Raw genomic sequence first — 23,136 nt, 5'->3', positions numbered from 1 at the left:
AATTATTATTAATAATACTAATATTAATAGTTATAGAATAAAAATCTTGGTATTAATTATTGTGTTGTTGATAAACATGATAATAATAGTAAATAATATTGATAGTAATAATGACATCATACTCGATGTTGGTTCAATTTCTAAACGAATTCACAAATAAATATAATAATATTATTGTTAATAAATAAATGATAGAAATATGATCTTAATAAATAATAACAATATGATCTTTAATAATAATATTAGCAACCTTAATATTTATAATAACAATAACATTAACAATAATACTAATACTAATAATAATAATAATAATAGTAATAATAATAAAATAGTATTAATAACTTTAAAAATAAGTCTTTTATATTATATATATATATATACACTACTACATAAATGGGTATTTGCCACCGATTTTTTGCTACGAAAAAAATCGGTAGCAATTTTGGCTACGATTTAGCTACGTATTAGCTACGAACACATTTTGCTACGATTTTGCTACAAATATTCCATTGCAAGAAAAAACCCGTAGCAAAATCCGTAGCAAACTTGAGATAAGAAGCATTATATAAATTTGTTCAAAAAATCTGTAGCTAATTCGTAGCAAACTTGAGAAAATAAATATTATAAAAACTTAAATCATAAAACTGGTAGCAAAATCCATAGCAAACTTGAGAAAATAAGTATCATAAAAATGATCCTAAAAAACTGGTAGCAAAAATCCGTAGCAAAATAAAGAAAATTAATATTTAAAACTCTATAACATAAAGTTTAGTGAAATTCGTAGCAAATTTGAGAAAATAAAAATATTAATATAAAATTCATTACAAAAAGGTAGGAAAAGAAAAAAAATTTAAAACTAATTTTTCAAAATCTATCACACTACGTGAATATTGACTTTCAGCCACACGAAAAAAGTGTGGCCGTAGGCCTTTAGCCACACACATTTGGTTCAGGTCATATGTGGCCAAAGGTTGCGACACCGTGGGTATGATATGGCCACACACAGTTTTTAGTGGCCTTATGTGGTAATAAGTATGGCTAAAGGGTACAAACATTAGTTGTTGGCCATCAAGAAGCCTCTCCAATAAGTGTGCTTAAATGGTAGAAAATGGCCACATGTCAATTTACTATGAGTGACCATTTCATCTATATAGCCACATGAATTTATGTTTCAGCCACATGAAATTTATATTAATGTGGCCAATAGGTTTTGTGTTAAGTTTACATTGTGATCTATACCGTGTGAATATAGAAAAGAAATGGCCACTTAAATTTAATAATAGGGTGGCTAATTATATGATATAGACACTAGATATTACATTCAAAGTGGCTAAATATGTTTACTTGCCACTCAAAATCTCCTTTGTAGATTATTGTGTGGCCATTGTCTTACCGTTTGTCACACAAAATGTTTTTCCTAATATAAAGTGTGGCTATTGTAAAACTTTTCATCACACATATTGAAGTTCAAAGTGGCTAATCATATCTTATAGATACTGGGGATTCTTGTAAATGTGGCTAAAAATGTGAAATTGCTAGTCAAAAACTCTTTTGTAGTTTGTGGTGTGGCCATTTTCTGACCGTTTGTCACACATATTGCTTTTCCTAATTTAAAGTGTGGCTATTGTCAAACCATTCGTCACACATAGTGAGGTACTGTGTGACTAAAAATATCATATAGACACTGGAGGGTGTTCTCAATGTGGCTAAAAATGTGAACTTGCTAGTCAAAAACTTTTTTGTAGTTTGTGGTGTGGCCATTGTCTTACCGTTTGTCACACATAATGCTTTTAGTAATTTAAAGTGTGGCTATTGTCAAACTTTTCGTCATACATAGTGAGGTACTGTGTGGCTAATAATATCATTTTTAGCTACTGGAGGTTGTTGTCAATGTGGCTAAAAATGTGAAGTTGCCACTCTAACACTCTTTTGTAGTTTGTGTTGTGGCCATTTTCTTACCATTTGTCACACATACTATTTTTCGTAATTTAAAGTGTGGCTATTGTCAAACTTTTCGTCACACATAGTTAGGTACTATGTGGCTAATAATATCATATAGACACCGGAGGTTGTTGTCAATGTGGCTAAAACTGTGAAGTTGCCACTCAAACACCCTTTTGTAGCTTGTGGTGTGGCCATTGTCTTTACCGTTTATCACACATAATGCTTTTGTAATATAAAGTGTGGCTATTGTCAAACTTTTCGTCACACAAAAATGTTTAGGTTGTAGCTAATGGTCATTTATAGACTCTAATTTTTGTAATTTCAGGTGTGGCTATTGTCTTACTTTTGGCGACACCTATTTAATGTGTTCTATGTGGCCAAATTGTGTGTAATTAGGCAATATATAATTATTTTTATTTTTTGTGCAGTAATATAAAACAGCTATAAGCAACAAAACAAAATTATTATATTAACAATAATATTCACTTAAGCAAATGTATATGCAAAATATCTTACAAAATACAGAAATAACGACTACCTATATATTAGCTAAGGCGTCGGTTTTCTTGGCACTGCTCCTTGTCTTCTGTTTGGTCACCCGGTCTATCGTTGTGTACTTTGCCTTTGCCTTCTTGCCAGCTCTGTCCAGTTCTTTTGACGACGGGAGTGGTGGTAGCTAGAACAACAAAATATGAAAAACAAATATGTATAATTAATGTCGTATTTTGTAATCGAATAGAACAAAATAGTATGCATACATACATACCGAACATTCGTTTAACTGTTCGTGAACCTTTCGGCGGGAAGTTTGTTTATGTTCGTTTATCTTTGTTCAATTACGTTAGTTTAGATTATAAACAAACGAACATAAACGAACACAAGTGTACATTTTTTAAACTAAATCAAAAAGAACATAGATATTTGTTCGGTTAAGTTAAAAGGGAACAAACCTCCTGGTCACATACGATTAGGTGTTCTGGCCAAGCAATGAAAGTACCAATTGCGTTGCCAACAGTCGTAATTTCAATAATTGCTTGTTCCTTTATGGCTCCATCAATACTAACTTTATAGCAACCCTCTGGGATTGCTTTTCCATGCAACTGTTGTGGAACCGGTGACCAATAAACTTTACCATTTGCCACCTTGTTACGCTTGTCATGCACACACAAACGACACTCATACACCTATAAACCAACATGTGATCTTAAGATGGCTTAGTTGAAGTCAATATATAAGTATATACCCATGTTGGTGGGAAATTAACAATGTTTCGCGCAGCACATACCTTTATTTCAACAGGTTGGGAAGCTTCATCCGTAGATACATCAACTTTTCTTTTACCGCTTCTCCGTTTTACCTAAAAACCATTCAATGAATCAATCAACAATTAAAGGAAAACTGAAATTGCCAAATACTTACTGATGGTTTTTTTCGAGCCGTTACTATCCGGAGTGTGGTGTAGTTGTGTTGATGCTTGGTCAACATTGTTCTCTACAGGCTTCATTGGTAATATAACAGAAATTGGAATTGTTTGGACTTATTAGGTTATAAAATATAAAAACTGAAACTGCCAAATACTTACTGATGTCGTGCTATGGGGATCGACAACCGTTTGGTCAACACTTTTTTCCACAGACTTGGCCTGCAATTCGGTAAATAGAAAATGAGCACCACATTGGAAACGAATTATAAAACGTACTGAAATTGTCAAATACTTACTGATGTCGCGATATGGGCAGCGGGTACCGTTTGGTCAACACTTTTTTCCACAGACTTGGCCTGCAATTAGGTAATAGATAATGAGCACCCTCACATTGGAAACGAATTATAAAAAGTACTGAAATTGTCAAATACTTACTGATATCGCGATATGGGGAGCAGGTAACGTTTCGACAACTATTTTATCCGCAGACTTGGGCTACAATTAACTTATGCAAAATCAGCACACTCACATGGAAAGTTAATTATTAAAACAAATCAATCAAACTGTCAAATGGTTACCAGAGAAGCGGATTCTTGTTGCACAGCCTCACATGAGGTTAAGATGTTTCCCACAGAACTGGCCTACAAATCAATTTATTAGGTTATGAAAAATGAAAAATTACATGGAAAGTTGTAAAAAACAAAGAAATTGTCAGATACATACTGGTCCTGGCATTTTATTTTTCGCCACAGCACTAGTACTTTGGTTAGAACCAACCTGGTTGGGAACAAGATTTACCTACGAATTGTGACAAAAAAACAGTGCCAATTATGTATGTCGAATGCATTAATTAATATGTAGCATACGTCACTTACTTGACTTGCCGACATTTCCGGCAACAATCCTTCGAGATGTCTGAACCTGGCCTCAAATGCTAATCGTTCCTTCTCACGGCTTGCTAGCATAGCATTCGTGGATTCAAGTAGAGACGTCAACCTGTTCACCACTATTCTCTCTGCACCGCCTCATACTCAAGTTGGGCAATCCGTTGCTTAAACGAGCCTTTTACCCGACTCACACCCCAATATTTACCTGTTGTCAATCTGTACCCAATCCCTTTTAAAAACCCACATTTCTCTTTGCCAAGCACTAAGGTGACGGCATCTGTGCACGGTTGAAGTTCCAGGGCTCCGGAGGCAATCTGCTCCTCATGCTCAACCTGCAAGAAAACAAATATTCTAATATACTTGTAACACGCTTATGTATCCACATAAAGTGTTGAGACAAGTTATACCGACTCAAGTTTTTTTGACACCAATATAAGGCAATGAATTGACTTTAACATGATTTAAAAAGTTTAATACTAAAACATACTAATTTGGTTGCCACGCCTTCGACAACAGCATTCTTGTATACACCATCTTTGTCCTCCCTTCCTTTCATCCACATTAATGCACGGCTGGGGATCTCATCCGGTCCAATTTCCTTCTTTTTGACCTTGTAAAATATTCAAGAGAAAGCAGCTGACGATCATGCGTTAGACACATAACCAACAAATCATTGAACTAGAGAGAAAGCATCTGACGGTGATTACCAGTTTCTCTCGAAGGTAGGTATAACCCACTCGTACCATGTGATGATCAAAAACATTCTTTGCTCGAGCTCCCTTTGATGAAGCCGATTTTTTCTTCAACCACACATTATAATCATTTCATTATATTTAAACAAAAAACATAAACCATATATAGTCGATCAATCTACGTTTTCAGAGTAGAGGATTTATACCTGAAACTGCTCTGATTGTGTGTACTCAACGAAGCGATCCCAGTCTTCTTGCCTGATCATCGTCCTGTGTCCCTTGTGTATCGCCTTCAGCTTCAGAGGTTTACCGATGTTCGGCATAATGTATTTGGCATACATTTTTCTTCTGAAATCCCGAAGAAGGTGTCCGAGCCGATTCATCACAGAAGGCCTGAGACAAGCCTCAATCTCAAAATATTTCTGCATAATATAATACAGTAAAGGTAAATTACATCTCAAAATATAAAATGCACAAATAGAAATAAAGAATAACTATCTGTTCCCACAGTTTATCTCTAAGCTCCTTTGTGACCTCCCTTCAACTTAAATGTCTCAAGCCAACTATTTCCCTTACAACATCCCCTAAAAAACTTGCAAACTTTGATCTGTTTTGGCCAGTGAACCTACCCAGATTATCAAACTCCACTGCCAGTTTGACACCACCAGAGTTTGCATATTGGGTACGCAGCTTAGGTAACCTCGTCAACCCCCTTGTAGGTTTTTTCGTAGTAGCAAAACTGTTGAGGGGTTCGATAGTCTCCAAACTGTTGAGGGGTTCGATAACCATCCCCTATAACATCGTCTGGTTGACCGTCGTCGTCGTTGGCTTCCTCGCTGGAGTAGCCTTCAGTGTCGTCTGATTGAGCGTCGTCGTCGTAGTTGGCTTCCTCATCGGAGTAGCGTTCTTCTTCGATTCTTTCATCTATAAGCTTCATCTTCGATTGTTTTTTTAATAATTTGGCTGATTTGTGGAGTGGAAAATTTTTAATAATTTGGAGTGCAACTTGATTTTTGGAGTGTTAAATGTAATTTGGAGTTTTTGAATATTTGGAGCCAGTATTTTGGAGCTTTTTGAGTTTTACCTCCCTTTTAATTAATTATTGGCATAGTTTTTACGGCAGAGAACCTGTGGCTGAAAATAGGCACTTTGCCAGAAGATGGTTGGATAAGCGTTTATTGCGTATTAGGATATTTATATATGTTTATGTACATTAGCGCGTGACAAGCGTAATAGTGTTTTTTAACAAAGTGTTTTTTGTTTTATTTTTAGATTTAACCATAATTACCATTCATTAAAAGTTTTCATACAAAAGGCACCATTACAATACATTCCATGAAACAAAAATAAGAGTGAATAACAAAATAGATGATACAAGAAACTATAAAATTAAAGCATTTAAAAGCTAATTAACCAATCAACATTCAACACAATAAACTAAAAAGTGTAACAATACAACCATAGAAATATTTCCCAAAGTGACCAAATCACAAATGTTCCAAAAATCACCAAACACATCACCAAATATTTCCAAAATGTTCCAAACATCACCAAATCACTAATCAACTTTTGAAACTAACAAAGTAGCTTCATTGAAGTCATATTCAAATATGCACTTATCACCAATCTGTATTTCATTTTCCACCTTGAAATTTTTCCATTTTGGTAACCGATATCTGAAGTTCAGGTCCGACAGTTCACCATGAAGTCTCATTTTCTTTTTACGACCTTCGGGATTGACCAAAGTGATTGGCATTCCATCATAGGCATCAATCTTGGTGGCAATGTGACGCGGAAGACGCTGTGAAAAGCAAATTTCAAATATACTTGTAAATAAAAAAGAAATTTAAAAATTCAATTTACCAATTTCTTGGTGACGTTCATCTGGAAGACGATTTTAGAGTCATCATTTTGCTCATCAAGATGAATTGGGTTTTGGGAGGAACTACCTTGATTGCTTGATTGATAGTTGAGAAACAGCTGATTTGGACCAGGAATGATAAATTCTATGCCATCTTCATGAAAGACATTAATATGAAATGTCTTATCTAAAATGATTTTAAACACAAAAAACGAGCCACCTTTCAAGTTGGTTTGTTTAAAAACCTCATTCCATCCATCCTCTAGCCTACAACCCATTCCATCCCTAAGACATGAAACTTTAAACATATATCTATCTGGAGCAATAAGCTCGAAAACGAATTCATGTAATTGTCACCAAATTCTTGAATCACGTACCACTCAGGGAAATCCTATTAAACATGTTAATTAAAGGACATTTGAATTTGGAAACAATCATTAAAAACATAAATTAAAACTTACCAAGTAATGGACGTGTCGGTTTCTGACTGGAATACATATCATAGTACCGGATTGATCATTTATGTTTCTTTTGAAAGTAAACATATTCAACATAGATATTGGTTTAATATCAAATACAACATATGTTCCAGCTTCTATACAACATTCTCTGATTAATTCAGTCCAACCGGTTCCAAAATAAAAGTCATCAAGTACTTTGATTATAACAACATAAAAGGTTCTACCACTTTGATCGTAAATCAAACAACAGCCGGTATTCGATTTCATATCAGCAAACATTGGTTGAACAGCTTTAGGAATGAGCTATAAGTAATACAAAAAATGCTCTTAGAATGTATTTGTTGCAAAACTGTAAAATGTTTCATAAAAAAAATTAACCAGATAACAATATTAACATACCATCCTACTCATGGAATCGTTGTCGATATCTACCAGGAACTTAACTCCATTATTGAGACGTGGCATATTTATGTTCTTACAGTAAAGCGATGTCTACGAATTACAGTAAAGCGAAGTAGAAGTCGATTTAGGGTTTTGAAGTTAAAAGGGTTCTAAAGTTAAAAGGATTTTGAATTTTGGTTTTATTTATTTCTACACATTTAATTATTTATATATTTTGGTTTTTTGTTTTATAACTTTTTAAAAATAGTATAAAAACATTTACTTTTAGTTTTTTTTACTAACATTCCGGTATTAAATTTCGTTAAAAGAGGAGTTCGTTTATTAAATCGTATTTTTTAAATAAATTTAAAATTTTATCCTTTATTTAAGTATTATCTTAACCGTTAGTAAGATTTTCTGGATAAGATTTACAACTTTGTATCATTATCATCTTCTAGGTTATCATCATCACCATATGTGTTATGATGATGATCAACATCATAAGGTTATCATCGTTATCATGTATTATAGTGGTTATCATCATCATAATCATCGATCACCATCACCATGAAACGGCATCATCATCAGACATGCGGGTAATCAACGTGGTCATTGTATAGGCTATCGAAGTCGGCTTTGATCATACGAGCTCAAACATATATCTCGCTATCAGTGTCGTCATCATCGTCACACATCTCCATCATCATCATCAGCATCATCATCATCATCCGATTGCCATGTACGGGATGTAGTCAGCATCGTATGGGTTATCATAAACAAAACGCCCAATATTAGCGATCACTGTCGGCACCATCTTATGAATTGTTGTCGTCATCAAACGACATCATCAGTCGTACATGCTACCATCGGTACGACCATCGTATTCGATCATACGGGTTACATGTCATTAAACATTGGTGTCACCATTATCATCAACATATATGTGTGTGTGCACGCGCCTGTGTGGCGTATTTTCATATAGGTACATATAATTGGTCCTCATCATATATATGTGTGATCATCATCATAGACGTCATGCTCGTCGTACGAGCTACAGTCGCCATCGTATGGGTTGGCGTAAGCAAACCGTATATACAGGTTAGCAGCATCAATATGATAACCACCACCAACCCAGGTAGTTATATTAGCATCGTCTCGTCATAATTGGGCGAATCATCATGGTCATCATACGGGATAGCACCGTCATTGTCTCATGTATTACATATCCGCAATCATACTACACACCACCGCCCACATTCGCCACAACGACCCCCAGCACCAAACACTAACCACACTCCACCACCACCCAGCACAACCACCCACCACACTACCACCACCCACTAATATTATATATACATTTATTTATACCCATCCACCACCACCACCCACTACCCACCACCACCACCACCCACCACCACCACCACCACCACCGACCTCCGCCACCACCAACCACTGCCCACCACCACCACACATCCGCCACCACGAACCACCGCACCTCCGCCACCGTCCACCACCATCATGACCACCTGAACCCACCACCACCCACTAATATTATATATATATATATATATATATATATATATATATATATATATATTTTGCACGCGCCTTCTTTTAAAAGGGTCAAATAACTACCGTACGATTAAAATTTAAAAGCACGCGCCTTCTTTTAAAAGGGTCAAATAACTACCCACGTAACTCATCAACTTCTAGAACCGTCGACGATTCATTTCTACAGTGAAGCACAAGTACAAGCACGATAGGTCTCAGAACCCTAACTCATCTACTTCTGGAACGGAACCAAAATGAAGAACCCTAACTCATCTACTTCTGGAACGGAACCAAGGACAAAGCAAAAGCACGATAGGTCTCAGAATGAAGATGGAACAGGTGTTACTTTATGATTTTTTTTAGCGTTTTAGGTTTACTTAATCTTAAAATGTAAGCATTTGTTTGAATCTTCTTATGTAATAATACGTTTGATAAGCGTGTTGTTGTTGTTGTAACACATATCCTTGTTTTTTTAAATCCATGTATAATATTAAAGCATGTTATATGCGTATGATTAGCGTGTTATGGCTTTGGTATGAGAATTTATCACTGTGATGTTTTATAAGAGTTTTCTGTTTCCTTGTAATTCGTGTTGTTATCCTCTACCCCCGTGTTTTATTGTATGTATGTGATTCAGTTATTGAAAAAACCAAGACTAATAAAAGGAAGACTAAAAAAGTTGCTCAGGTGGGGAAAACAAAACATGATGTGGAAGCAGACTCTGATTCAGACCTTGACATAAAAATCGACAGGTTGTTGTCAAAGCGGAAACAGGTGGAACCCAACACCTCTGGCCCGGACATTCAGTGTCCGAAAAAGAGAGTCGTTAAAGAAAAAAACAAGACTGATAAAAAGAAGACTAAAAAAGTTGCTCCGGTGGGGAAAACAAAACATGTTGTGGAAGCAGATTCTGATTCAGACATTGACACAAAAATCAACAGGTTGTTGTCAAAGCGGAAACAGGTGGAACACAGCACCTCCGGCCCGGACTTTCAGCGTCTAAAAAAGAGAGCCGTTAAAGAAAAGAAGCCAGCCGAGAGGGGACAACCTTTTGTTGAATTTGTAGACAAAAAATTGATGAATAGGTGTGCACCTTTTAATATTGTTGATGCAGTGAAGGAAATGACTATTGCCCAAAAAACTTGTGTAGAAGAATGGGTTTCGGGTCAATGTTAAGACTTCAAGTAACCTAAACTCCAACAACTTTTGGATATTGGTTGCTCATGAACTATAATAACCGTTTAAATGAATTGAACATTGGGAGCGGTGTTATTAAGATAACACCACAAAAAATACATGAAGTGTTGGAGATACCAATGGGTAAGATTCCTGTTTTAGGCAAGAGTAGACCAAGATTGGGGGAAGATGTTACTACAGATTTGTTCAAATCTCAATTCCCGAAAAGTGCAAGAATAAGTATAAAGCATGTGAAAGACAAACTGGCAGCGGATCAATGAGTTGGTGAACTGTTTAAGATTAATTTCCTTGTGTTGGTCAACACCTGTATAGGATTTGTGACAAAATCAACAACAGTCAATCAACGATTCATCACCACAATTGATAAAACCTCCGATATTCCAAATATGGACTGGTGCAGCTATGTTATTGAAAACTTGAAAACGAAAAAGGAAGAATGGAGAGGTATCAACGATCAATACAACGGTCCGATCACCTTCCTTGTGATGATTTACACGCATGAATACCAGAAAAAATATGATCCATTTGGGACTCCCGTCACAACGCCTGCAGTCAACTACATAACAACAACTACTCTTAAAAAGATGGAAAAATACTTGTCGAATAATGGTCCTCCCTTAGAAGAAGACGCTACTGAGGTTGCTGCTGCTGCTGTGACGTTTAGTGTTGACGGGAAAGGGATTGATGCGGCTACTGTTGCTCCTGCTGCTGTGACCGTTAGTGCTATCGGGAAGGGACTTGATGAGACTGCTGATGCTGCTGTTGCTGATACTGCTGCTGTGACAGTTAGTGCTGCCGGGAAGAGACTTGATAAGGCTGCTGCTGCGGCTGCTGCTGCTACTAGCTGTGACGGTTAGTGCTGCCGGTAAGCCTGGAGTTGAAGAAAACACTGCAGCTGAGGAGAAACAAGAACATGGTAATAAACTTGTTATTTTCTTGTAAAAAACTCTCATATCTCTTATCTCTACATGCATTTTATGTAATACAACATTATATGTAATTAAAAAACAGATGGTCAAAGTGCATCTGAAACAGATAATGCCGATCAAACAGCTGAACAAGATTTGGATGATTATGTAAGCGATTATTCACCTTTAAGTTTGCAAATGCCTAACGTGCTTGTTGACTATTATTTAACTCTATTACAACTGGCTGGGATAAATTGAAAATGTTTTTGAATTAACCCAAACTATATTTTATTTTTACAATCTTGGAATAAGGAAATGGATAACAAGTTGAAGAAATTTGATAAAATTTGCTCCCCAAGGAAAGGATAGACATCCATCACATGAGAATATCTTTGCTAGATGTTGTGAATGGGAAAACAGATTCACTAATAATGTGTTCCCTAAAACACAAGATTCAGATGTTGGTGGTCCAGTGGCTGCTCTAAAAGGTATTTGGGTTAAATTAATTATTAGTATAGTTAAAACGCTCTTAAAACACTTATGTTGTTCTTTAAAACTTATTACATCTGTGTGATGCAGTTGATTCAGATGTTGGTGTTGGTGGTCCAGTGGCTGCTCAGAAAGGTATAGCATATATGTACCAGCTTAATTATATACCAGCTTAATTATAATCACAGTTGAACATATTACATCTTTGGCGGTCGTAAAAAATGATGCAGGTGATGTAGGTCAAGAAAACAATGTCTCGTGCACAGATATTGATGAAGTTGTTAATACAGTGGTTGCGTGGGCAAAAGAGGGTATGTAATTATAAATAAAAACCAAAAGGGCAAATAAGGTATTTACTTATAGTTACAATTAATTTCAGTCAAATTTAATGTGATTTGTTTTATGTTTAACAGTTGACACCGGATTGTCAACAAGTGATAGCCTGAACTCTCCATATCTTCTGAGAGAGGTTGACGCATCCGCTAGTGTCATAGAAGATAAAGAAATACTTTCAGAGTATATATTTTTTTGTCTTGGAGACATTTGGGATGAGGTCTACAAGTCCACTCACATAGAAAACTTCAAGGTGGTCTTTGAAAGCTTCTTTCCTGGCATTTATATCCGAGCCAATGCAATGGATGCATTCAGTGAAGTAATGAACTATGAAGAAAAGAAAAAATCTGCAGCATCACCATTCAGATTCTTTGCTTCAAGCAATTTGCTGGTACAAATTAATCTATTTTGTTTGTACTATTAGAAAACGCTGAATAAACGCTTTAATCATCTGCATTTTAATTAATATACAGACAAGTGACCATTATTCCGAGTCAAGGGGTTACACAGACAAAGAAAGACTGGAAGTGTTTTCAGACAACATGACAAGAGAAATGGCAAGGAGTGGAATTCTATTACTCAAGGAGGTTGATATAGTGCTCGTGCCAATTCTACAACACGATCATTTCGTTGTGGTTGCCTTCAATCTTCAAACAAGAGTGATAGACTTACTTGACAACAGTGCAAACCAAGAAATACCAGCTGATGCAAAGTTTAAAAGCTTAGAAGACAAATCAAAAGCAATTAGAGCGAATTTTGAAGAAAGATACGGAAAGACTCCTGATATACTGGTAAACATATATACTTTTAACCCATAAAATATACATACATGTTATAAAAATTGTCAAAATACTTAAATTGCTTTCTATTTTGTGTAGAGAAACGTCTTTTTCCTGTATCTTAAAACAATCAAACACCCCATTACTCAGCAAATCCAAGTAGCAACAATCAATAGATTGAAGATGTCATGGAGAACAAAAAGTAATGGAATAGATTGTGGCATTTTTGCTGTGAGACACATGGAGAAATATAATGGGAAGAGACCATGGGGGTGTAATCTCAAAAAGGAAGGCCCTATACAACAAATACAGCTAAAAGGTTTGAGGTCAAAGTATTTGTGCAAAATCCTCCTCTCGGATATAAACCAAAACAGAAATACTCTTATCAAGAATGCAATGCTATTCCATGAAAATGACGACACTCGTTTAACCGGAGAAGAGTTGATTGATGAACTTAAGAAAAGGCAACAACAAATTTGAATGATTTCATGCTATGTACTTTAAGATACTTGTTATGATATGGACTTATGGAGATCTCTAGTCTTTTGTTATCAGTTTGTAATGCACTTTAAGATAATAGTTACATGTTGAATCAGTGTTTTAACACAAACATAAAAATTTTATTATTACCAAAACACACATATAAACACACCATCACAAACATACAAATTTTATTACTAATAATCTCTGAGTGACATAAGAAACTTCAACTTCAATTCCATTGAGCAATTCAGTTCAAGAATTGCCTTGCCCAAAAGTTTTAACTCGTCAAGCTTTCTTTGTCCTACATCAACCATAAACAAAGTAGCAAGATCTCGGATACAACTAGTGGGCATCCGAGTAAGAGCTTTTGTAATGAGATCCCTGGCATCCAAGCTGTTGCTAGTCTTTACAAATTCTTCAGTAAGAGTTTCCCGACAAGCTTTATCTACCTCGATTTGAGCCTCAATTCGCCTTCTGAGGGCAGCCTTGTAGGATCTGGATGATGATGATGATGATGACGAGCAATCCATTATTAACTAAAAAAATAATTTAAAATTATGTAGGTATATGAGTTTCACAAATCTGGTGTAGGTATATATAACCAAAATGCTCACAGACGAACAGTAACTGTAATAAAAAAACAAAATGGTGTCCCACGCTTGGAAAACGCAACAATTTGTCTCATGTGTTTTTGTTTATTCTAGAGATTACTTGCATTTATATCAGTAGTCAGAATTAATTGATCACAATTATACATCACCTGTCAAAAATGCCGGGAAAAATATTATGGTAATGATAGCCTACATTAAAGTTAAGCTATATCTTACTAGATCTTACTATATCTTACTACAAATCAAACTTAACTATATTAAGTTTGGTTATTTAATCACACTAACAGTTTCAGAAAGATATACTCAACATGAATTCTTCTGAGAACACCGTGAAGGCCATCGTGAAAAAAACGATGGATTTTTAGAAAGAGAAAGACGACACTTTGTTGAAGACAGTCGAAGAGATTAGGGCTAGACTCGCTTGGGAAAAAACAAACACCTTCCACTCCTATAAGCTCATGTTGTGGGAAGACGACATTGAGTTTCGAGCAATGGTTGCAGATTATCAGCAACAACAGTCTGAATGCTACGACTCAGTGTGTGAGACCCTGGTTGACACCATAACTACGGTGTCAACCAACATGAGTTTTAAGGAGATGGGGGTGGAGACTATGGACAAGGCGGAGTGATGGTGATGTTAGCTTTGCTGGTCTTGGTTTTTTTTGATGTATTGTAATTAATGGTACTTTTTGTATGGCATCTTTTGATGAATGGTAAATATATATTATCTTAAAATGCTTTCTTAACATGTTTTATGTATTGTAATTAAGGGTACTTTTTGTGATGCATCTTTTGATGAATGGTAAATATGGATTAATGGTTCTCATCTTTCTTTGTTAAAAATGCATGTAATCAATTAGGTTAAAATATGTAATATAATTGTTCAAAAGAGTCTGTTACGCTTGCAACCCGCTACTGTACAAAGACATATATAAATATCCTAAAACGGTAATAAAAAGCATGTGTACAACAACTCCTTTCTAAACCCTCCTATATATATACTTATATATCTAGTTTTGTTTTCAATAAAAACTCCTTTTTCACCATGGAAGAAATCTCATCGAGGACCACCACATTCAGTAACAGAAGCAATCGATCTCATGTTTATTGTTTTTGTGGAGTTGAAGCCATTCAAAGAACATCAAGCACCACCAAAAATCCAGGTTGGAGGTTCTACAATTGTGCATCTCAGGTTAGTGAAATTGCAAATAAAGTTGGAATTCATCTCAGGTTACAAGTGTTGACCATAAACCCTATATTTTTTTCAACTTTTAGGGCAAAAAATGTGATTTCTTTATATGGTCTGATTGTGCTTCGTCCACAAGATCTGATGTGTGCACAAGATGTACAGACATAATTCCTATCTTGATAAGAGCAAATAAGTCATTAGAGGATCAACTTGCAAGGAGTGTAGCTTCAAGGATAGAATCAGAAAAAAAAAAAGTGAAGTTATTGTATTTTATTTGCTTATTGTTGTTTTTAGGGCTTTTAGTTAGTTTTGTAATTAAAAGCTAAGAAACTTTGTTATGATTTTAGACCAACTATTATGATGTATTTTTATTGAACACAATTAAAGGCTTAATGAGTAGTTTAGTTTGAGTGTTTCCAAAATCACAGTGTATATACTTCATTAAAAAGAGGTTATTATAATATTTCATTAAAAAGAGGTTATTATCAAAAATCAATAAAAATATGGCCCTTTTGAGTTTCGAACCCGCGATATTTGCAATCTATGTTTAATCACAAGCGCCTCAACCGTTTGATCTACACCCTGAGAACATAATAGAACCTCTTCTAATATTTATATAACGAAATTTAGAAATTTAAAGTTTTCATTTTTACCCGCCAATTAATTGAGTTATCTTCTTGAAGACTCACAAATCAATTAGTATTGACCAAATAAAATCTCACAATCTCACCAAACCCTAATAAATGATCTGCTAGTGTATTTATTGAACTCTCATCAATTTCAATCCTACCAAACAGCTTCATTAATCTTAGGTGAGTACCAAATATTTTTGCTTTTAGTTAGTTACATTTATTGGCGTTAATTAGTAAATATATATATATATATATATATATCGTTGATGACACAGATAATAAAAAAGAATTCTTGGAAGATGGATAAGTTTTGGATGTCAGTAGGCGACAGGTGCAGCAAATCATATAGAGATGGTGTTAAGGCATTTCTACATTTTGCAGTTCGTAATTGCAAGGAGACATCACCACCAATTTCTGTTTCATGTCCATGTGTTAAGTGTGTGAACCACGTATCTCTTAGTGTAGACGAGGTAGAACATCACTTGTACAGGTTTGGAATTGATAAGAATTATACTACTTGGATAAAACATGGAGAAGCCGACACCAACATTCCAACTAATTATGTTAATAATATTGGGTTTGCCTGCACCTGCATTCCAACTACTTATGATAATAATACTGGGTTTGTTAACACCAACATTCCAACAGATGCCTATGAAACTGTAGAAATGGTAAATGCTACAAAAGACAATTTCAAAAGCGACAAGAAGTATCAGCAGTTTCTACAACTACTTGTTGACGCTGAGAAGCCTTATGGATTTCTTGACTTCGCCAAGTTGTATGCATTAGTACAACTACTCAACTTGAAGAGCAAGCACGGGGTATCTCATAAGTTCGTTGATGAACTTCTAAAATTGTTGAAAAAGATACTACCTGCAGATAACGAAATGGTAAATAATATGTATGAGGGCAAAATGATGATGAAGGCAATGGGCTCAGGATACGAAATGATACATGTGTGTATCAATGACTGCATTATTTACTATAAGGATTACAAGGATTTAGAAGCATGTCCAGTTTGTAACAAGTCAAGATGGAAGGTGGATGAGAAGACTAACAAAACTTAATTATATATAAATATTATAACTATTTCCTACACTTTTGAGTAACTTTTGGGTTGATTTTATTAATTAATTGGCGTAACTGGTTCATATTTGGTTTTTTAAAAGTTTAAAGAGGCAACGAGCTAAATTGTAGTATTTTTTTTTTGTTTGGCTTGAGACCGACATGTGTTACTCTTTTGTTTATGATTAACCATCTTTTGAACTCAAAGTTGATGTTATAAATTTGTTTTAAAAATTAAAGTAACCAAATTTTGTTCATGAAGTTGATTTAATGTATGGAGAGACTTGAGTTACTTCATGTTTTTGGTATTGACAGTATGCAACACGTGGGGGTCTACAATAACAAACATAAAAAGTGATATTGGGTTGATTATAATTCTTATGTTAGGTGGGCTCGTTTAATAATATTTATATTGGGCGCATCCAAGGAAAACATGAAGGCAAAAGCAATGATGAAGAGCCCACAACTAAAGTCAGCAGCCCACGTGACTTAACCGACTTGCATCAACTATAAAAACATAATTTATATTTTTATCCCGAGGAGGCAGAAGAGGGCCGCCCCTAGGCTGTGCATAGGAATTAATTGAAAAGTCTAACAAGCAGGCACGTCAAATTCAACTCACGGCCAAGAATCAAAAAGTGAATTAATAAGCAAGCTACCACGCAGCTCAATAATTTAAGCTCATAGGCTAGTAGCTCAATTATATTTATTCTATTTTCGATGAACCGTATTATTTGTTATATCTTTGTTTCATCGAATATTATTATTATGATTGGCTAAACTTTTAGACTGCCTGGGTTTGGATGAATACTTTTTAGACTCGTTTTACTTTTGGTTTTGGATTATTTATTGATTGGTGATGCTTTGGTAAATTTTTTATTTTATTTGGTTGTGATACGTATGCGTATTTGGTATTAATTTATTATCAATTTATTGTTCCATATGCGTCTTTGTGAATGTCTTTCATATATAGATGCATATTAGGTTGCTTACTGTGTGTTTGTAACTAGTTTATGGTTTATTGTTAACGTATTCCATAGGAACGATAATTGAGAGTTTAGAGATACCTTATATTCTGTCACTTGAGAGACCGGGAGGTAATTAAGTGTCGCCTGTTTTGGTCTTTTGCGGGTTTGGGTAGTGATTGCACGGGAGTGAGTTACCCTAGATTCCTTTAGATTCTTACAGATTCGAATAATAACCAAATTTAATAAAAATACCCCTTACGCCTTAAGGTGTTTTGTGATTAGAGAGTCCGGGAGGTGATTTAATCTTTGGGTACCTTAGCATAGTTAGGTAAGGTGAGACCGGGAGGAGATCCGAACCATTAAACCGTTGAGCTTACATGATATTTAAGGTTCTTAAGTATTGTTGGTGAGACCGGGAGGAGATCTAGCGTACTTTAGTTATTCCTTAAATTTCATATTTTTAGAATACGGTACCGATCATAAATCAAATTCCGAAAGTTTACGAGTTGACTAGTGGGATTCCTTACCTAGGTAGTTGTTTCCCCTATTTGAGTTCTAATTCTATTTTTCGTGTCTGTTTTTTAGTGTCAGTTAGTTCAAGTATTATTTAGTTTATATTTAATATTTAAAAAAAGACAAAAATCAATAAAAATCAATTAATTAAGTTTAGTTAAGTCAGAGTTTAGTTTAGGTGTCGCTAGTGTCCTGTGGGTTCGATATCCGGACTTCATTAGGCTTTACTACAGTTGATAGGTACACTTGCCTGTCTAGTGGTCTACATTAGGATAGTCTAGATTTATAAATTTAAAACTAGAGTGTCTAGGTTAGGTTAAGTTTTTAATTGACCGCGTTTTCGCACATCAAGTTTTTGGCGCCGTTGCCGGGGATACTTAGGTGATATCGAAACTAACTTTGATTGAACTTAATTGATTAATTGGTCTTTGGTGTCTCGAGTTGTGGTGTGTCTTGTGAGTCTATGTCTTAGATTAAGCGTTTCTAGTCGTGTTTAGATTAATTTAGTTTGTATTTTATTTTATCGAGTCTAGTTAATATGTTTAATAGATCGAGTCAGTTTAGGAGTATTTTATATCGAAGATGTTGGAAGGAGATGATGTTGGAAAGAGCCAAACAAGAGGAACGTGAAAGATTCCAAAAGATTATGGAATTGGAAGTCAGGCTTGATAAGTTGATCGAAAGAGAATGACTCCATAAGATAGAGGAACTCGAAGCTAGGTTAGAAGAGATAAGTGCTAGAATTCAAAATGAGAGTTTTTCTAACAAGGAGCAGGAAGCCTTCTATGAAACAAATGATGAATTTTGGAATAATGATGATGAGGGCGTGATAGAAGAGATGGAGTTGGAGCTACCTGATTACACGAATTCGAGTGAAGATGTCGTTGTGGAGCCACTTGACCAGATGGAAGATGACGAAGAGGAGGAGCACGCCCCATCTTGGGAGGATGAGTTTGGTGATGAGTTAGTGGGTTTACCAGTTTATGAAGAGCATGAAGAATTTGACCCTGTTGGCGATCTTATCCATTTAGAAACACTAATCATGGGGAAGCCAACAATGGAGATCAAAACGTCACCAGAAGAAGAAAAGGAAGAGGAAGTTGCAACGGAGGATGAGAAGTCATTAGAGTTAGTTGAATCTCCAAATCATATGAAAGTTAGCATGTCTGTGGAGGAACTAGATAGTGGAACACCACCGAAATCGACAAAGCCACAGAAGAGGAAGCGGAAGTGCTTGGATCAACACGTTTTGAGGGTTCAAAAATGGTACATTAAGAGTTATAGGACAACACTGAAATGTAAGAGTAACCATTTTCCTCATTATATGCCACGTATTAGGTTTGGTCCAGGTAAGTTTAAGTATTGGTGGTCCGACCCGTTTGAATGTTTTAAATTACTTTTGTGTTTCACTATGTGCTATTTGTTTAAATATGTTGGAAGGGTGGAATTAAACGGGTTAGACCGGGGTTAGATAATAGAAAAGCCTCCTGATTGAAATTTCGGGAGCGAGTCTGGCTGAAGACTCTTCTGTAAACTTAGCGCTTCTCGGGAGGCAACCCGGTAGAATGTTTTTGTTTTACTTTATTTTGTTTTGGGTTTTCTTGCTTTCTTGTGCTGGCTGTTTCTTGGTTTGCTTTCAGGTTGCTCCAGGATTTCTTGTGGAAGTTTGATGATACATGGTTTGATTCAAGTGTGGGGAGGCTATTTGCTTGTTGATTGCCGCTTTCGTTCGTAAGTGACAGCTTGGTAGAGAGCACTGGAGTATGAGGTTTTCGTTCGAATTGGAGGGCATGGGACACGACTCGCAAGGAAATATCGTCATATATACCAAGGGAGTCTGTTCCACTTTACTTATATTTGAATGTGCTTAATTTTTGTCTTTTTCCTGTCTCATTGAGGACAATGTGACATTTAAGTGTGGGGATGGGAAACTGACTTTTTATAATAAAAAAAAATCAAAAATTTTAAAAAAATAATAAAAAAAAAAGTTTAAAAAAATATATTCAAAAATTGAAAAATGTCCCGAATTTTTATTGAAAATTTTTGCAAATAATGGAAAATGATAGAAAAATTTGAGATTGGTTTTTAAAACTACTATTATATATGAGATTAAATAAAAGATAACGCACTAAGCTTGGGATGTGTCGGTAGGCCCAACTAGCTTTGATAGTCCTCTTTAGCAGATTTCTTATATCTAATAATTTGAAAAACGGTGAAACCGAATTTCGATGCTTAGGGAGGATTACCATAATCTAAAAACTTTGAGATGGTAAGACTTAGATGCACTCAAACCAGCACACCACCACGTGTCCATTTTTTTACGAACTTATAAATAGTTATATACTTTAGGGTGATAAAAAAAGAACAAAAAAAAAACAAAAAAAAAAAGAAAAAGAAAAAAAAACAAGAAAAAAAAGTATGTTATGAAAGTTTTGAGTATTCAAAAAAATTGGTCCGAAAATCAAATGACCATGAGAAAGTTATGTATTGAAAAATGCCAAAGAAGCATTCTCAAAAAATAGAAAAAGAGGCCAAAGTTGCACATACTTGACGAGACTTAGAGTTTACGTGTTACCAAGGGGATAGTGACTCTGAGGATACACTATTGGGGCTCGAAGGTTCTTAGTCAATAAATATATTTTTTAGGGAATATATAGGACAAAGTCCAATAATAATTAGGGTACGCTCGTACGGCCTCCACATGACCATTCATCCATCAAATTCCACCGAGTGCATCTATTTAGTACTATCAACGAGTCCTTGGCTTATGGTGATTTGTCAAACCAGTTTGCTTTGACTCTAGTTTTTTTTCTTTGTCTGAGATGGGGTAGGTGTAGCCGTGGTTATTGAACTTAAAACGCTTAATGCAATTGGGGGCTTGATAGGCTAGTGGTTGGGTTTAAGTGGACAACAATATCGACAATCGCAGTTTTTGCGTTTATCTGTGCTTAAATAAAATTAACCTATATGTTTTAAAAATCAGTTTCGAATTCAAATTCCATTGCAAGATACTTTTTCAGGGACGAAAAAGGTTTAAGTGTGGGGATATTTGATATGAGCATAATTATAAATAAATATTATAACTTTTTCCTACACTTTTGAGTAACTTTTTGGTTGATTTTATTAATTAATTGGCGTAACTGGTTCATATTTGGTTTTTTAAAATTTTAAAGAGGTAACGAGCTAAATTGTAGTATATTTTTGTTTGGCTTGAGACCGACATGTGTTACTCTTTTGTTTATGATTAACCATCTTTTGAACTCAAAGTTGATATTATAAATTTGTTTTAAAAATTAAAGTAACCAAATTTTGTTCATGAAGTTGATTTAATGTATGGAGAGAAATGAGTTACTTCATGTTTTTGGTATTGACAGTATGCAACACGTGGGGGTCTACAATAACAAACATAAAAAGTGATATTGGGTTGATTATAATTCTAATGTTAGGTGGGCTCGTTTAATAATATTTATATTGGGCGCATCCAAGGAAAACATGAAGGCAAAACAATGATGAAGAGCCCACAACTAAAGTCAGCAACCCACGTGACTTAACCGACTTGCATCAACTATAAAAACATAATTTATATTTTTATCCGGAGGAGGCAGAAGGGGGCCTCCCCTAGGCTGTGCATAGGAATTAATTGAAAAGTCTAACAAGCAGGCACGTCAAATTCAACTCACGGCCAAGAATCAAAAAGTGAATTAATAAGCAAGCTACCACGCAGCTCAATAATTTAAGCTCACAGGCTAGTAGCTCAATTATATTTATTCTATTTTCGATAAACCGTATTATTTGTTATATCTTTGTTTCATCGAATATTATTATTATGATTGGCTAAACTTTTAGACTGCCTGGGTTTGGATAAATACTTTTTAGACTCGTTTTACTTTTGGTTTTGGATTATTTATTGATTTGTGATGCTTTGGTAAAGTTTTTATTTTATTTTGTTGTGATACGTATGCGTATTTGGTATTAATTTATTATCAATTTATTGTTCCATATGCGTCTTTGTGAATGTCTTTCATATATAGATGCATATTAGGTTGCTTACTGTGTGTTTGTAACTAGTTTATGGTTTATTGTTAACGTATTCCATAGGAACGATAATTGAGAGTTTAGAGATACCTTATATTCTGTCACTTGAGAGACCGGGAGGTAATTAAGTTTCGCCTGTTTTGGTCTTTTGCGGGTTTGGGTAGTGATTGCACGGGAGTTAGTTACCCTAGATTCCTTTAGATTCTTACAGATCCGAACAATAACCAAATTTAATAAAAATACCCCTTACGCCTTAAGGTGTTTTGTGATTAGAGAGACCGGGAGGTGATTTAATCTTTGGGTACCTTAGGATAGTTAGGTAAGGTGAGACGGGGAGGAGATCCGAACCATTAAACCGTTGAGCTTACATGATATTTAAGGTTCTTAAGTATTGTTGGTGAGATCGGGAGGAGATCTAACGTACTTTAGTTATTCCTTAAATTTCATATTTTTAGAATACGGTACCATTCATAAATCGAATTCCGAAAGTTTACGAGTTGACTAGTGGGATTCCTTACCTAGGTAGTTGTTTCCCCTATTTGAGTTCTAATTCTATTTGTCGTGTCTATTTTTAGTGTCAGTTAGTTCAAGTATTATTTAGTTTATATTTAATATTTAAAAAAAAAGACAAAAATCAATAAAAATCAATTAATTAAGTTTAGTTAAGTCAGAGTTTAGTTTAGGTGTCGCTAGTGTCCTGTGGGTTCGATATCCGGACTTCATTAGGCTTTACT

The 23,136-nt window shown here is 35.1% G+C and overlaps 1 protein-coding gene across 1 annotated transcript; it reads left to right on the top strand.

Moving 5' to 3' along the window:
- The first annotated feature begins 18,658 nt into the window (after positions 1–18,658).
- Positions 18,659–20,675, top strand: LOC143615730 (uncharacterized). The gene is made up of 2 exons (XM_077088786.1): positions 18,659–18,807; positions 18,840–20,675. Exon 2 carries the CDS (start codon positions 19,206–19,208, stop codon positions 19,836–19,838), a length of 633 nt encoding a protein of 210 aa, XP_076944901.1. The 5' UTR covers positions 18,659–18,807; positions 18,840–19,205; the 3' UTR covers positions 19,839–20,675.
- The last annotated feature ends 2,461 nt before the right edge of the window (positions 20,676–23,136 follow it).

This window comes from Bidens hawaiensis, unplaced genomic scaffold, assembly GCF_021521415.1.
Source record: "Bidens hawaiensis isolate Kalapana, Puna unplaced genomic scaffold, B.hawaiensis_p1.1 tig00044035_1, whole genome shotgun sequence".
Taxonomy (NCBI): Eukaryota; Viridiplantae; Streptophyta; class Magnoliopsida; order Asterales; family Asteraceae; genus Bidens; species Bidens hawaiensis.
This window is presented reverse-complemented; position numbering and strand designations above follow the sequence as displayed.